The 14,675-nt window shown below is 43.3% G+C and overlaps 1 protein-coding gene across 1 annotated transcript in view; it reads right to left on the reverse strand.

Moving 5' to 3' along the window:
* Positions 1-14,675, reverse strand: part of adgrl1a (adhesion G protein-coupled receptor L1a) — a gene marked incomplete at both ends in the record, with an annotated part of 80,173 nt that overhangs the window by 21,505 nt on the left and 43,993 nt on the right. Inside the window, 4 exons of the mRNA XM_080043274.1 lie at positions 1,418-1,714; positions 2,991-3,318; positions 5,415-5,679; positions 5,892-6,099. Of these exons, the coding sequence (XP_079899400.1) occupies positions 1,418-1,714; positions 2,991-3,318; positions 5,415-5,679; positions 5,892-6,099 (1,098 nt within the window). The remainder of the gene's footprint in view (positions 1-1,417; positions 1,715-2,990; positions 3,319-5,414; positions 5,680-5,891; positions 6,100-14,675) is intronic.

Raw genomic sequence — 14,675 nt, forward strand, 5'->3', positions numbered from 1 at the left:
TGCCAACATGCGGCAATTAAGCCAGCTGCTAATGTAATGCTACTGCCGTGTTCACAGAGACAACACTCGGAAACATCGCTAGGTGTTGGGAGAGGAGGAGAAGATGGAGGGAGATGTCTTTTGACTGTGACTAAAGAGAGCTTTTTGATTGCTACATGTTTGGAGGTATAGAAGCTAGCATGAAGGGGAGGTGAAGCCTCTGTTGTCTAGCCCTTTCATTTCATCATTCACCGCTTTCAATCAACTCTGTTTCTGCGGGAGATGAGCCTTTCATTTGTGGAGGACAGGCTTTCATCTGTGAGTCCTCGGGGACTGTGCCTGCTGGTGGGGACCAACGCAGGGATGGAAGAACACAACAGCTGGGAAAAAACATGTTTGAGAGTACAAACAACCTGATCACTTGGGCGCATACACAGAGATGTTTTGCACATGAAAAACCCATGTTGTTTGTTTCAGAGAGTGGAAAAAATCTATAGTTTTTATATTTTTAGATCTATAGTGTGTATCTGTTTCAATGTCGGTTATATTATCAAGCCATTGCCAAATGAGTTCACACAAAGTTGATTGAGCCTATCAGCTCCACAAAACTCTCTTTATTTCTCAGTAAGGCAATGTGTACAAACGAGTGTCACCCCATGACAACGGTAGCCTGGTCCAACCAGACCATCGTACTTCATTTCATTTGTACAGAAGGTCTGGAACTGCTGTAATTGGCAAACGTTCACTCACTTGGAGGCGGGTGTCTGTTGAAGTTTAAAACTATTGGATCTGCCCAGTGCCACTCTGGATCAGCCAACCAATCGCATAACGTTTGGTCGTCACGTGTGTCATGAGCCGGGTTCTGGTGGTGCGTTCCAGTTGGACAGGGAACTCGGAAATTTCCGACTTCACTACATATTGTAGTCTATGGATCTACCGGTACCTGGCAACGGTAACTTGCTAGAGCCTAACGTTTAGTTATTTGGATGAGAAAGGTTTTAGGCGTCCATACTTTTGCGAGCAGATGCACTGGAACACAGACAGGTTGGAACTCGGAACTACCAAGTCGGAAATCTCCTTCTTCCGAGTATAAAGGAACGCAGCATTCACCTGAAACCGTTCTCAGCCACTCGCTCTGTTCGCTGATTGGTCGGCTGTAGATTAGCCAGAGAAAACTGAGAAATGCACTGCACACCCAGACAACGGTGCAGGGGCTCTGAAAAATCCCAAGAAGCGGCCAAGAAATTTTTCAGTTGCTGATTCTATTCGCTAAGGAAAAACTGTGCGTACAGCAGAAGGTATAAAATCCATTCACGATCACCAAAGCCTTACCTCCTGTAGATGTGACGACAGTGTTTCTGTAATTACTCAGAATTCCTTATGGGGGCGCCAGAAGTTACGCGCTATAGCTTAAAAAATACAATGCAGAATTCCTCACCTAGAGAGCCTTTGGGACACGGGCGGTCCACTGTTTCTCCTCTTTGCGTGGTGGGCCACTGGACACCACGGACCAGCTTGGTCTCACAGACCTGGGCCTCTGGGCCTTGGGGAGGGGGGCGGGCCGGTCGGCGAGTCACAGGCACGGTGGCTGTGATTGGTGGAAGATCCGGGTGCTTGTTGATGGAGCCAATGGGGTGCGAGGTGGGGGGCTCAGGGCGGGCGGTGGTGGGGCTGGCACTAGAGGTGAAGGGCCTGGCTGGAGGAGTGCTGGTCACTTGGGCCGTGGTAAGAGGGCCTGTGGTAGCACCAGAGAAAAAAGAGAAGATAGAGTCAGACGCTAGGAATGAAACCCAGGGCGAATTAGAGATATTTGGAGAGGTTTAAAAGGATGTAAGAGATTTGTTATTGAGAGAAAAAAAACAAGAGAGCAAAAGCCAACATAAATAGAGATCAAGAGAGAGAAGGACACATGCATATGAATGTAAGATGCCTCTCAGAAGTTGGGTTCAAAAGTTAGCCCCGACAATAATTGGTGTGACAAATACTTTTTAGAGACTCATAAAGGCCTGCTCTTCAGAGAGACGAGGAGAAGCAGGGGAGGAGATGGAGAGAAGGCATCATCACAAGTCAGTGAGAAGTAAATAATTGATCAAATGTATCAGAGGAGGCACCATCACTAACAACCAGACCTAATGCAAAGATAAAAGCAGCACACCACATAAAATCCTAACTGATCAAAAGCAGAATCAGCATGCAACTCTAGAGTGCTGCCTTCTGTGTGTCTCCCGCCTCTACTTTCTCTGGGTCTAAATCCTTTGTACAAGCCAATGTGCGGCTCAGATATACAATACCTCCCTTTCATATTGACGGACTGCCAACATTTCATTGTCCCCTTTATCATTCCATAATGAGGTTTTCATTATCCATGACACAGAGAAGTTGAAATGAAGTGCTATGGCAGTCATACCTTAGAGGGCAGCTCTTTACTGTAGCTATGGCTGGGGATGAAAATACAATGATTTGATATCTAAAATCACCCACATGTCAGATAAGGAAAACTCATTCATCATAATTCATAAAACTCTCAACTTCTTATTCTCATGTTGTATGATTGTGCACTAATGCAGTCATCGCAAGTGCATATAGAATTGTATTGGAAATTAATACGTTAATACATTATAGACACTATTTTCCTCTGGACAAAAACTTTCCAAATATAAATATATAAGTAGTATACTGTTAATATTTCTACTCAAAATGTTGTCAATAGTGCAGAGAGTGTTTTACAGCATGTATTTTTTATTTGGAGATTCGAGAGTCAACACTCAACTTAATATCAACAGGCAGGAGGATTTCCCAATGTGGTGGGTTGTTGTGTTTTTATTTATCATGCTGTATAATAGTTATTCAATAAAATAATCAAATTCTACATCTCAACTGTATTGGGGGAGACATGTGCATGTTCTAGTTTTCCAATCAATTTGCAGATGAACATTATCTCACAATTCTTGATGTGTACAAGCTTCTCTGGTATGCACTTCACACACAGCCTCTCTAGAATAACTCCTTACCAATAGTGGGATCTGGTGGTCCAAACTCCAGCGGATAGCGCAGCACGTTATAGTTGTTCCAGACATAGAGCTGGTTGTCTCGAGGGTTGTAGTCCACAGAGGAGATATACTGATAGGGGTTAGGGAAAGGGATGTTGACCGGCTCCTCGCGGGCACGGTTGGTATTGTAGGCGTACATCAACAGGTCACCGCCTGCTTCACTGTCATCGTCCTGATAGACGGAGCGCACTGCGTAAAGCACACCACATGCCATGAAGGCATTGGATGCCATCCTCTTGTCAAAGCTGGTCTCCCAGGTGCCTTCAAAGCGCAGGGTGTATGGGTTCACCTATATGGGCAAAGAGGACACACTGAACTCTGGCAAGGCTTAATGGATAAACTATTATACAGGAAAGCTTCAAAAGAGAGTATATCTGGGGGGCGCCCTTCCCACCCGCGGTCGTTCTCTGCATGTCACTCCCCTCTCTGCCCTATTTCACCTCTGTCTCTACACTATCAATAAAGCATAAAAATGCCAAAAAAATATATATATTAAAAAAAAGAGAGTATATCTTAGGAAATAATACTTTTTCATCAGATTCTCTCCTTCTAATGTCAGGACTAAAGGAGCCAGTCAAATTGCATGAGTTTTTTTTCAATGTTTTGAAGTTATGTTGACTGTTTAATTCAGGCAATGATACAATAGCAATTAATATTTGATTAACAAGACTACATGTTGCAATTAAGACATTATTTGATGTAACATTTCCCCTACTACTCATGGTTCTACAGCAGCACAAATGGCACTTCTGTCAGGTTCACTATTAACTTTCATTGGATTTTCATGGGGATGTATACATTTTTGGAGAGGGAATTGTATGAGGAATCAAAAAAATCAATGTTGCTATTTGCCCAGATGTGTATAAGGCGGCCATTTTGGGATTTACAAAATGGCCGCCGTAAATCCTTCGTTTTGTAATATCTCGGTTTCTCAGTAAAGTTCACATTCTCTCCTTTAGGGTCAAGGAATCCAATGGTGGTAGTTGTATGGCTGAAACATTTTGAACCATTAACCCTTTAATGCTTGAGTGGGACCAAATGGACCCAGTGAGGTTGTTTTCTTGCAATATCTTTGATATGAAAGCTTAACATTTTATATTCCAGCTGTTCCCCAGAAACATGTTTTATATTAATCCATTAACATTTTTAAATCATAACCACCATTACATCAGTGTGTTTAAAATACATTATCCAACATATGGTTGATTTTCTTGAGTATTTAACAAATAATTTTTCTCTGGGAAAACAACCTAACCGGGTCCATTTGGTCCCACTCAAGCATTAAAGGGTTAATGGTATTAAATGTGTTTGCTTTAAAATGACCACTATTGGATTTATTGACTCTAAAAGTGTAGAATTGGCTGTTAAAATCCATGTCCTAACTTGTTTTGAAACAGAGATATTACAAAACATATAGTTTTGCGGTGGCCATTTTGTAAATTCCAATATGGCCACCTTCTGATTCCTCATACAATTCCCCTTCAAAAAAGTATAGGGTTGCAAATCCCCATGAAAATCCAATGGAATTTTAAATCATAATACAGGGAAACTGACTATAATAATGTTAAGATTTATAAGCACTTAGAAACATTTAAATAGTAATTAGACCTTAAGCTAATTCTCTCTGGTGCTCTCTCTAATAAGAAGATATATAAGACATATATATGGGAATTGGGAAAAAAACATAAAGTGCCCCGGAAACTAAATACTTTTCTAATGATTAAATCCCTTTCTTCACTAATGATGACTTTCTTATTTATTGTTAAAACATTTCTACACTCTCATTGCTCATGCAGGGTTTGATATTTTAGATGGAGAGCTTAACTTCTGCAGTTTGAAATACAATTTCCTGCTAAGGTCAAAGATAGTCATAGTAAATGGGACCCGTCTATCTGAACAACACATTAATTTAAACTGTGTTTGTTTGGAACTTGCTGAATGATTACAGTTATGTTTGTTAAGAACCAAGGACCCAGTGGTATTAAAATATGAATGCTCCAAAGTTCACAGTGATGAATCATGTTTTGAGTTTGTCAAGTGAGCAGGGCCAAGTAATGTGACTTTTTAATAATAGATCACAAACAGTATGATATATTTAAAACAGTATGTGCAGTTTATAGGTCTATACTATTAAAATAAAACAAATCATTTCTTTACCTTACCAGTAAAGATTAGTTTTTGGATATGATGAGATTTGAAATTAGGCTTTTTTTTCCTGGCCAACAACATCTCTCTATCCTATTTGTCAGTGCTCTTGTATAATCTCAATAGTAAATCTTTCATGCGTGACCTTTTGCTTGACTAGTCAGATGAGATTTTGTTATAATCCACTCCTCTATCTGTAATCCACATCTCATTCTATTCTGTGCAGCGCTGCTCACCCACCTGGCTGACCACCAGTCGTCCGTTGTTGGATTCTGTGGCGTAGATGACCCAGAGGCCGTTCTCATCCACGGCCAGGTCAATGTCTGATTTCCCTCCCCAGCGGTAGGGCGAGGTGTCGTGGTAGTTGGCGTTTGTGATGATGGCTTCGCCGCTCTTGATGCGTGTCCGTAGGTCATACTTGACTATATTTCGTGTGCGTTCTTTGTTGTAAAACACTGCACCGTCGTACACCACAAACCCAGTGCCGTCAACTCGGTTGGGCAACCTGTTGAAAGAGAATCCCATGAGTGGTGCAGAGATCCAATTCATCTACTCTGCATGACACAATCCTACAAGATGGCCTGACTGTGAGCGTCCCCACACCATCATTTTTTTCTGTCACCATCCATATCCACAACAAAAACCAATACATCAATACAAAACAGTTACAGCAGCAGATGCTATTTGATCATCTAGGTCAGTGGGAGGCGCCCTCACTTGTAGGTGGTGGTGGCACGGTTCTGTTTGAAGTCCTCCCAGGAGGCATACTCATACAGCATGTCGGTGCGATAGGGGGTCCAGGGCATGACGTACAGACGGTCCCCAGATTGCAGGGGGTCCTTACACCACGCTCCTGCCTGGTGCTCTGCTTCCTGCAGAGAGCTGGCTGCCTGCACCCGCAGCAGAGTCCCCGGACACACAAAGACTGACGCAGAGGAGGTGTGTTGGTGCAAAGAGGAGAAGGAAACAAGGAAGAGATAGGAAATGAAAACAAAGGCATTGTAAAAAATGAAAGATTTGGTGGAGATGGCATGGGAGGGAGAGAGGATAGAGGCAAAGGCTTAAAACAGGGGAACATAGAACAGCAGGGAGACACGGAGGGAACGGAAGAAATATGTGAGCAGATTAAAATAAGATGAGGATTTAAAAGGAGACAAAGACTAAGAGGAGAATGGGAGATGGGGAGAGTGCAGCGTGGTACAATATCAGATTTAAATTGAAGGAACATATAAAAGCTCATTTGTAGAACATCAGCCTTGTGGTCAGAATAGTGTCTGGATATTATAAATGGGAGATTTCTGGCTGCCACAGCGGCTTAGATGTAGTCTCTAATCTAATTTACCTTGGCCTACTTCGTATTTGATTGTGCATTTTCTTTTTGAAAGACCTCTGCTGCTTCTATGCTCTGCTACAGGGTGGTAGAACAGTAATTGCGGAGCTTGTTTTATTAGGACATGAATTTGGCTCTCAGTCAAGCGCCAAAAGCATCAGGGGTAAAGATGTGAGGTTGGCCAGGCCTCCCCTTCCTGCACAATAGCGACTCGTTCCACACATCCACACTCACAAAATTAGACACAAACAACAGCCCCCTGTACACACACACACACACACACACACACATAGTGTGCAATGTGACCTGTGACATCAGGTGGAGGTCATCCACTGGGGATCCAGACCTGCCGCTGGCAAATTAAAATCAAATCGTTCTTTCCGATATGGGCGGGCCAGAGCCCTATGTATGGCGCTCTGGGGCGGTTAGAGTGATGGATCAGTCCAGGCTCAAACTGTTTTGAATTCTGCACAGAGTCTGGAGTGTAGTGGGAGGTTTAAAATTGGAGGAGAGAGATGGAGAAGTTACTTCAGTTATCATATACACTGCCTGCGGTGCTGTTGTTGATCTTGGCTGGTGATCTGTGCTGCTAGACCACTTAGGAATACGCTCTGCTCTGTCTGAAGGCATCCGAATTGAGACTGGCAGCCAAACAGGGATCTAATCAAGCTCAGGCATAAAAAAACACTCTGAATACAGACTCCTACAAGAGAGAGGGGGGCTTGTAGTGCTCCATTGTCAAAACCAAAATACTCCACTCGGAAGCCTGAGGTGTTTGCCTTGCAAATATGAACGAGGGTGAAATATGCAAAATAATGTTCAGAGCAATGTCTGGAACTTTTGGGCAGACGAACAACATCTATGTCAACTCTCCCTCATGATACAGTCAAATGACATCTTTATCAATTCAGACAAAGCATGGGGGCACAGCAAACAAAGGAGAGTTTTGACCAAACATATTTAAATGAGGTCATACAAGTTAGGTATTATCTGAGGACAAAGCTACAGAGTGGGGAAAAAACAACTAAAAGTGGGACGATGCTTCAAAAGTACAATGCTAATGTAAACAGATAAATAAAAAGCATGAAAAAATCAATGCAGAGGCTCTGCATGTGGTGACCCATACATAAAGTCAGGGACACACTGCCTCGAGGTTGAATAAAGGACAAATGAATGAAAACAAGCAAGCAAGTGTTTCTTTACAGCCTCAAAAAGGACAACCAATCAAAATAGAATGTACACTAGCATCCAATTCATTTGCCCTGATACAGTGAAACAGATATTTATTACAGCATCAGAATGATTTAATAGGCAAATCCGAATACTTTGGATTGCTCTGGGGGAGATAAAGTATACTAGCAGTGTAGTCAATATACCAAAGATATGATACACTGGACTGACAGCTGAACCTTTGCCTAGTGGGTTGAATGTATGATTAAGGGGGTCATAGAAAGAAAACCTAAAATATGCATTTTCAAAGTGGATTCTACTGGACCTATGCCTACAGTTTCAGTTATGGTTTACTCTAGCTAGTTTTATCTTCATCAACTTGTAGGGGAGAACGGGGTAATTTGTCACATGGGTTGGATGTCACATTCGTTATATCTCGCCACCAGAGCGCGCTAGCTCTGAAATGTTGATATAAAAAAGGTCCAGAATTGGGATCAGAGGTCACATACATAGACTTCCTTGGAGGAAGACAGTTGCATTTCAGGTGAGAGGATGTTTTGTGTTTTTCATGTCAAATTCAAAATATTTTGCTTCTCAGTATTTTTCTTCTAGGCTTTTACACAATGGGTTTATAACAAAACACTTGTTACCCTCAGAAAGTGTGAAGGGTAAACTATAGTTTAGATTGTGGTTAGCAAGCTAATTAGTTGTCAGATGGTTGTTGGCCTTGATGCTAGCAAGAAATTCAAGTTGGGGTTGGTCGTCAAATTTTTTGGGGGGTTGGTTGTCACATGTTATCTCAAGGCTGCAGCCAGAAAAGGAACCCAATAACGAAAGAAATTGTCAAGCTGTATCCTCACTGACACCCCAGAGAAGGAAAGAATAGAGCAGGAAAAGGCAGCTAGCAAGCAAAAGAAAAAAGGGCAACAAAATCAAAACAACCCAGTGCATCCCAAACTAGACCAGCTGCCAAGGCTACAGAACGTTATGTAGGCCTATTTGTCAAATTGACAATGCAATTAAACATTCAAATTTGGTTCTGCCTCCTTGCCTTCTTTTTAAGATTTTTCCCATTAAGATAACATTGTGACAAACAACCCCATAGTGTGTGACAACCGACCCCTTGATGGGGTTGGTTGTCACAATGTGTCAGAGTGTCTTTGATGGTAAATTACTTCTTCATTACAATAAGTTGGAAAAAAAGAGAGACACACATTTCTAGCCAACACCTTAAGCTTCAATTTAATGTAGGAATGGCTATTGACAGATGTTTTGGTGATGAGCAATTCTCACTAGAGTAAAAAGTGTGCCTACTTACCCCGTTCTCCCCTACCCATCAAAATAATCTAACTATTTCATAATTACTAGTTTGTGTGTTTTCTGTTACAATATTGTAAATATCGATATAAAATGTATGGAAGGTATGGTATATACAGGTACGAGACAAATACATGCACTACAATCTATCACGGCTCCTAAATGGTTGTTGTTGACTGCAATGCAATTTACTCCCACTATATTGTGCCAGCTTTCCCAATGTGTTTATTATTGCACCTACATTTCCAGCCCTATCCTAAATTGGTAGCAGCCTGTACTCTATTGGGCTCATCATCGCAATAACACTAACAGTCTGCCATCCTCTGTCTCTCTTCCTCCTCTGTTACTCTCTTTCCTCCTTCCCCATATGAACCCGGTGGGCCGCCGATCAGCGAGCTTCGGTTTATTCTAATGAACGGGTCGTTGGGTGGGTCTGGTGTCAAAGGGGCTCATCAGTGCCCTTCAGGCTGTACACATAGGCCATTAAGACATAGACACACACACATACACACACACACATACTCATGCCAAATAGAAACAGTACAGCCATGCTTCACACCTTGCAAACCCTGCCTAGGGGGCTTCATTAACTCTGACCTGCGCTCCCCAGCTTTTCCCCGGCAGCGTTGCTGTTTACCAGCGCTTTCTGCCTCTCCTACGCTCTGCCTCCCTCTCTCCCTCCCTCTCACTGTGAAGGGTGATTGTAGCAGTGGGAAACTGAATGAGCCAATCCCCAGCAGCAGAGTCTATGGAACAAGAGGCTATTATGGCCACAGTATAAATGAGGTATTAGGTATTAGGTATTAGGCATTAGGCGAAAATCTCAAGATTAGGCATTATCCTAGTCTGGCTAGAGCAGGTTAGCTAGAGCAAGACGCAACTGGGATTAGGTTAGATAGTTGGATTAATAGATTAATTCCTGTTTGGGTGAGGATGTATTAAATCATCCCAGTCAAGTCACCTGGCAGCACAGACACAACACTCCTTTACCCCACCAACTAGCCAGCTGGCTAATGAAACTTACCTTATCAGGGATTAAAACCCAGGCTATAGCTATCATACTCTAGCATGCCAATTACTGCCACACATACAGGGAAATACTGCTGTAATAATTGACTATTTATCTCCCTAATCCCTTTCCCAGGCGCTGGTCAGCTGTTACTTGTCAATATGAGGCGGCAGTATAAAATGATAAAAGCACCAGAGCTTTCCTGAAAATGAAAGTAAAATATCTCCCATTAGTGTCTAGCAGAAAGTTCTGATCGACTTGTAACGCAATTAAAAGTGAGCGCTGACAGTTTAGGGCTAAATTTAGTCTTCCACGGCATTTTAATGTTTGATGTGACAGCGTCATGGTGATGGTTAATGTAGGACTTTGATGATCTAAACACCCCCTGCCAATGGTTGGCAGCTGCTTCCAAAGTGGTCTCCTTGTGTGTTTATTTATTTATTATATTTATATATTTATTTTAGCTAAAGAGATAAGAGGGCTGTGCTGGCCCAAGCCTTTGCCCAGTCCACAGTCATGGCCTGCTCACAGGACTGACTGCTGAGAGCATGCTGCTCTAATTGAATCCCACACCTGTTACTGGCAGGTGAAGCACACAGGCTGCAGGGGGCAAAATGGAGCATGGCATGGTACCCCTGCATCCATGCTGGACAGTTAAAGGGCTTTAAGGGTTAGTTTGTATGCGTGAGTGTGCAGTGAGTTCCCTGATGGTATATGTTGATGTGCACTTATTAGCCAATTAGTGTGTGTGTAGCTGTGTATCACTGTGTATTTTTACAAGTGTGTGTGTGTGTGTGTGTGTGTGTGTGTGTGTGTGTGTGTGTATGTGTGTGTATGTGTGTGTGTGCGTGTGTGTGTGTGTGTGTGTGTGTGTGTGTGTGTGTGTGTGTGTGTGTGTGTGTGTGTGTATGTGTGCATGTGTGTGTGTGCGCCATAAGGCATGCATGTGTGCTGTTCTGAAAGACAGAGAGGCAGAAAGAGAGAAGAAAGCCGGAAGAAGGTTGTGTTCTGTGTGTGCAAATAAGAAGAGAGAGAGATAGATAGAGAGAGAGAGAGAGAGAGAGGGGGGGGAGGGAAGTAAGAGAATAAATAGGTTATTTCCTGTGAAATGAGAATTAGGAGTGAGTTAATCTGCTGAAGAGTGACATGTAGTGACAGAGAGAAGAAGAATAAGGAAGAATAATAAAGGAGGAGAAGGGAGGCGCTGCCATTGTGTTTCCGCTTCCTTTTAGACTACAAGGGGATCAAGTCATGGGAGAAAAAACACAATACAGTACAGACAGCCATGCACAGACATACACCCTTTGGACATACACAAACTCTCAAACCATGCACGCAAGTACACTCTGCCCAGACACAGTTGAAGAGGAAGGTGTCAGACTGGCACCTTTATCAACCCAAACATTCACCCCAGAGAATACCCTTCACTGAGACCAAAAGCTGTCAATGACTAGAGATAGCACACGTTTAAAGCAAAGACTTATCACTTATCGGCCTTGAAGTGAAATTGGAACTGAGTGACAGTACAGTTTGGCGGGGACATGACTGCAGAGGCTACAGGCTGCAGATAGACAGTAAATAAAAGAGGGCATACCCTTTACATGACTAAGGCTTGCGCAGTAAACTAACCCTGCATGGCTTTGACATTAGCCTAGCTCTAGCATGCTCCTGTCTCCTCCTTTCTGCTATGAATCAAGCCTCCCAGAGGTAAGGGGATTTCTATCAGTCTTCTATTCTTGACCACTTCACTCACTCACCTCTCTGTTCTGTGGCTCAAACACTGCACGATTAATGCATGTACAGTAAATCCTCACACTCTGCCTGTGCCACTGAACAGGGTGTCTGCACTGCCTCGGTCACATGACTGCGCTGGTGTGTGTGGTGGGTCATTCCTAATGAGGCTGCCTGACTCATCGTCTCTATAGCGACCAGCGCTCTCCCTCTCTTTCTCCATTTGCAGCCGTTCTTTATGGTTTCCTGTCACACCACGCAGTAGTTTCTCACTCATTCCCTCTCACTTTTCCAACTCACAAGTATGGGGAGCAATTTGTCCAGTTCCCCACCCTGCCCTCCATGGAAACACCAAGATTGTTTAACACTGCTTTCCTTTTCTTGCCTTTTCTCCTTCAGAAGCAAACAGATTGGAGGTGAGAAACATACGGCTGACACTTGTTTGGTGCTGTCAGCAGTTATAAATGAAATGTTGTAATGATGTGGAGTGTATTCTGCTAGACTGTCAGCGAAAAAGGGTGAGAAAAGGGACATAGGGGGTGATGGGAAGGAGGAAGCAAAATAGTCCTAAAAAAGCCTATAACAGTGTGTAGGTGTACACTCATTGAACAGGATCTCCAGCATATCACATCGTCACTGAGCGCTGCACCTCATCCCAATCCAAATCTGTCAATCGCCTGATAAATCAGTGAGGATACATTGGACAGACACGGCAAGACAAACGTCTGGAATGTGAATTCAGCCATAAACAGAGAAAGGAAGTGTGTTCAGCAGCAGATGGATTAAGGTGGGTAAGGGCAGGAGTGCAGACAGAGGAAAGGGGGGATTCATATTTGTGTTAGTTGGGTGAGGCTGAAGCAGGGGGAGGAGAAGGGGAATGGTTTGTAGCGTGCCGTTTCACTGCTAGCAGGGAGAGTGAGCTAAAATGGCTGCTTGCAGTGGGAGAAAAATGTGAGACAATGATCCATGTTAATGAAAAGCCATGGACATAAAGACAGACAAAGGGTCTATAAACGGGTTAATGGCAACCTCCTATAGGAGTTAGTTCCTCCAACATATGGATACAGCCATGGGGCCAGACGGGGCCAAATGGCTGAGGCTCGGACAGATGTGATGTGTGTGTGTGTGTGTGTGGGGGGTCATTTGGAATGGAAAGTGGAAAGCTGGCACTGATGGCCACTACTCTCACCGTGACCTTGGGTATGGGTCAGGTCTCTCTCCTCTTTAAGAAGCTTGTGATTAGGGGTGCCTGGTCATGCTGATTGGGGCTCTTTAAGGGTGCTTGAGGTGAGGACTGCTGTATCATAGTGGCTATTACAAGAAGCTAGAGCACTCCCTATAGGGATTACACCTCCTACCCCCCTATCCCCTCCACTCCACTCTCATCTTCCTGAGCCTCATTGAACATATAAGGAAGGATTGGCCGATGTAGACGGGGGTGGGAGGGGGAGGGGGAGGGCACCAGTAGGAAGACAGAGCCATGGCAGTGACAAACTGTAGGAAAAGATGGAGAGAGAAGGAGGAAGAGGAGAGTAAGAGATGCTTATAGGAGCCTGCAGCTGCTTGTGATGGCAACATGTAATCTGAGAGACAAACCAATCAGAAAGAGGTGAGAGAAAGAGAAGAAGAAAATGGGAGGAGATGAGAAACATAATATGAAAGAGAAGCAAGATAAGTGAGGGGACAGTGAGAGAAAAGGAGTTAAATGGAAGTGTGATCAGTTGGAAAAGGAAGAGCGACAGAATGGGACACTGAAGCACCTGGAACTGGAATACTGTAAAAGGATTCTGAGAGCAACCTTGGCTAGCTACTGGTTTATCTTTACACAATGTTTTGCTTCTAGATAACAGCAACACCCAAATCTGAATCTAAAAAAGGAGGGAATAGATAAACTAATAATGGAGAAAAGGAGCAGCTGAGTTATATAGAGACAGAAGTTTTTTTCTCTTAGATCTGGAGGGAAAAATAAATATCTGTGTAGCGAAATGAGAGGAACAAGTCCTGAGAAACGTAATGAGAAATGTGAATTGTCATGTATATGTGAGGCAACATGTGTGAAGTGGAAGATAGTTTTTGAAAGCGATGGAAACAAGGGAAGAGATGTTTGCCATCCATGAGATGATATATGTTGTCTTTCAGTTTAGGTTATGATGTGCTACTTTGTAGGAATGAAGTTCCTTTCTCATTTATCTCATATCATAGATTCTGGATTGACCTATACTATTGGCGCTTTTCCACCGCACATGTAGCTCTACTCGACTCAACTGGACTTAGTTCAACTTGGTTTGGTAGCAGCACGGGTCGTTTTCCCCTGCAAATAGAACCTCCTGAACGTGGGCGGGGTCGTCATACAATGGGCAGAAAGCCAACTCCGGAACAAAGTAGCAAAGCAGAAATTACGAGCAGTTGTTCTACTATTAACTGAACCAACCGCCAAAAATATGGATGGAAAATGTTTGAGGAAGACCACCCTTGTATCTGTTTGCTACAAGAGGTAGAAGAATATTGCTACGGGCCATTAAAAGGGAGGGTTGGTATCATTATGTGTGACTCTGCCACTCAGTCAGCTGTAGGGATGCGTCACGTACATCCCTATGCACGTAAACACGGGCATGATAAAGTTGACTGTTTTGTGCTTGTTTCAGGATACGTGTTTGCAAAAGCAAGCCGTGTCTCAGCCTGAATATTTTATTGAGGTAATCGGTGCAGTCCAAGGCTTGTAATTTATAGCTGCTAGTAGCCAGCCCTACGTGTCTCCTCTCGTGTCGTGTACAGTATGTTTAAAGTAACATCCCCAACAACCAACACAACTGGGTGAGCTTAGCGAATATATGGACATTTCATTACTTTTCTTCGGATCTGTGATGCAAATCAAATGAAAGAGAACCAGAGAAGGCTGCACGCGGCGAGACAAAATACACTCGAACAGTCCTGGAGAGTTTGG

The sequence above is a fragment of the Ammodytes marinus genome (assembly GCF_949987685.1).
Source record: "Ammodytes marinus genome assembly, chromosome: 16".
Lineage (NCBI taxonomy): Eukaryota > Metazoa > Chordata > Actinopteri > Uranoscopiformes > Ammodytidae > Ammodytes > Ammodytes marinus.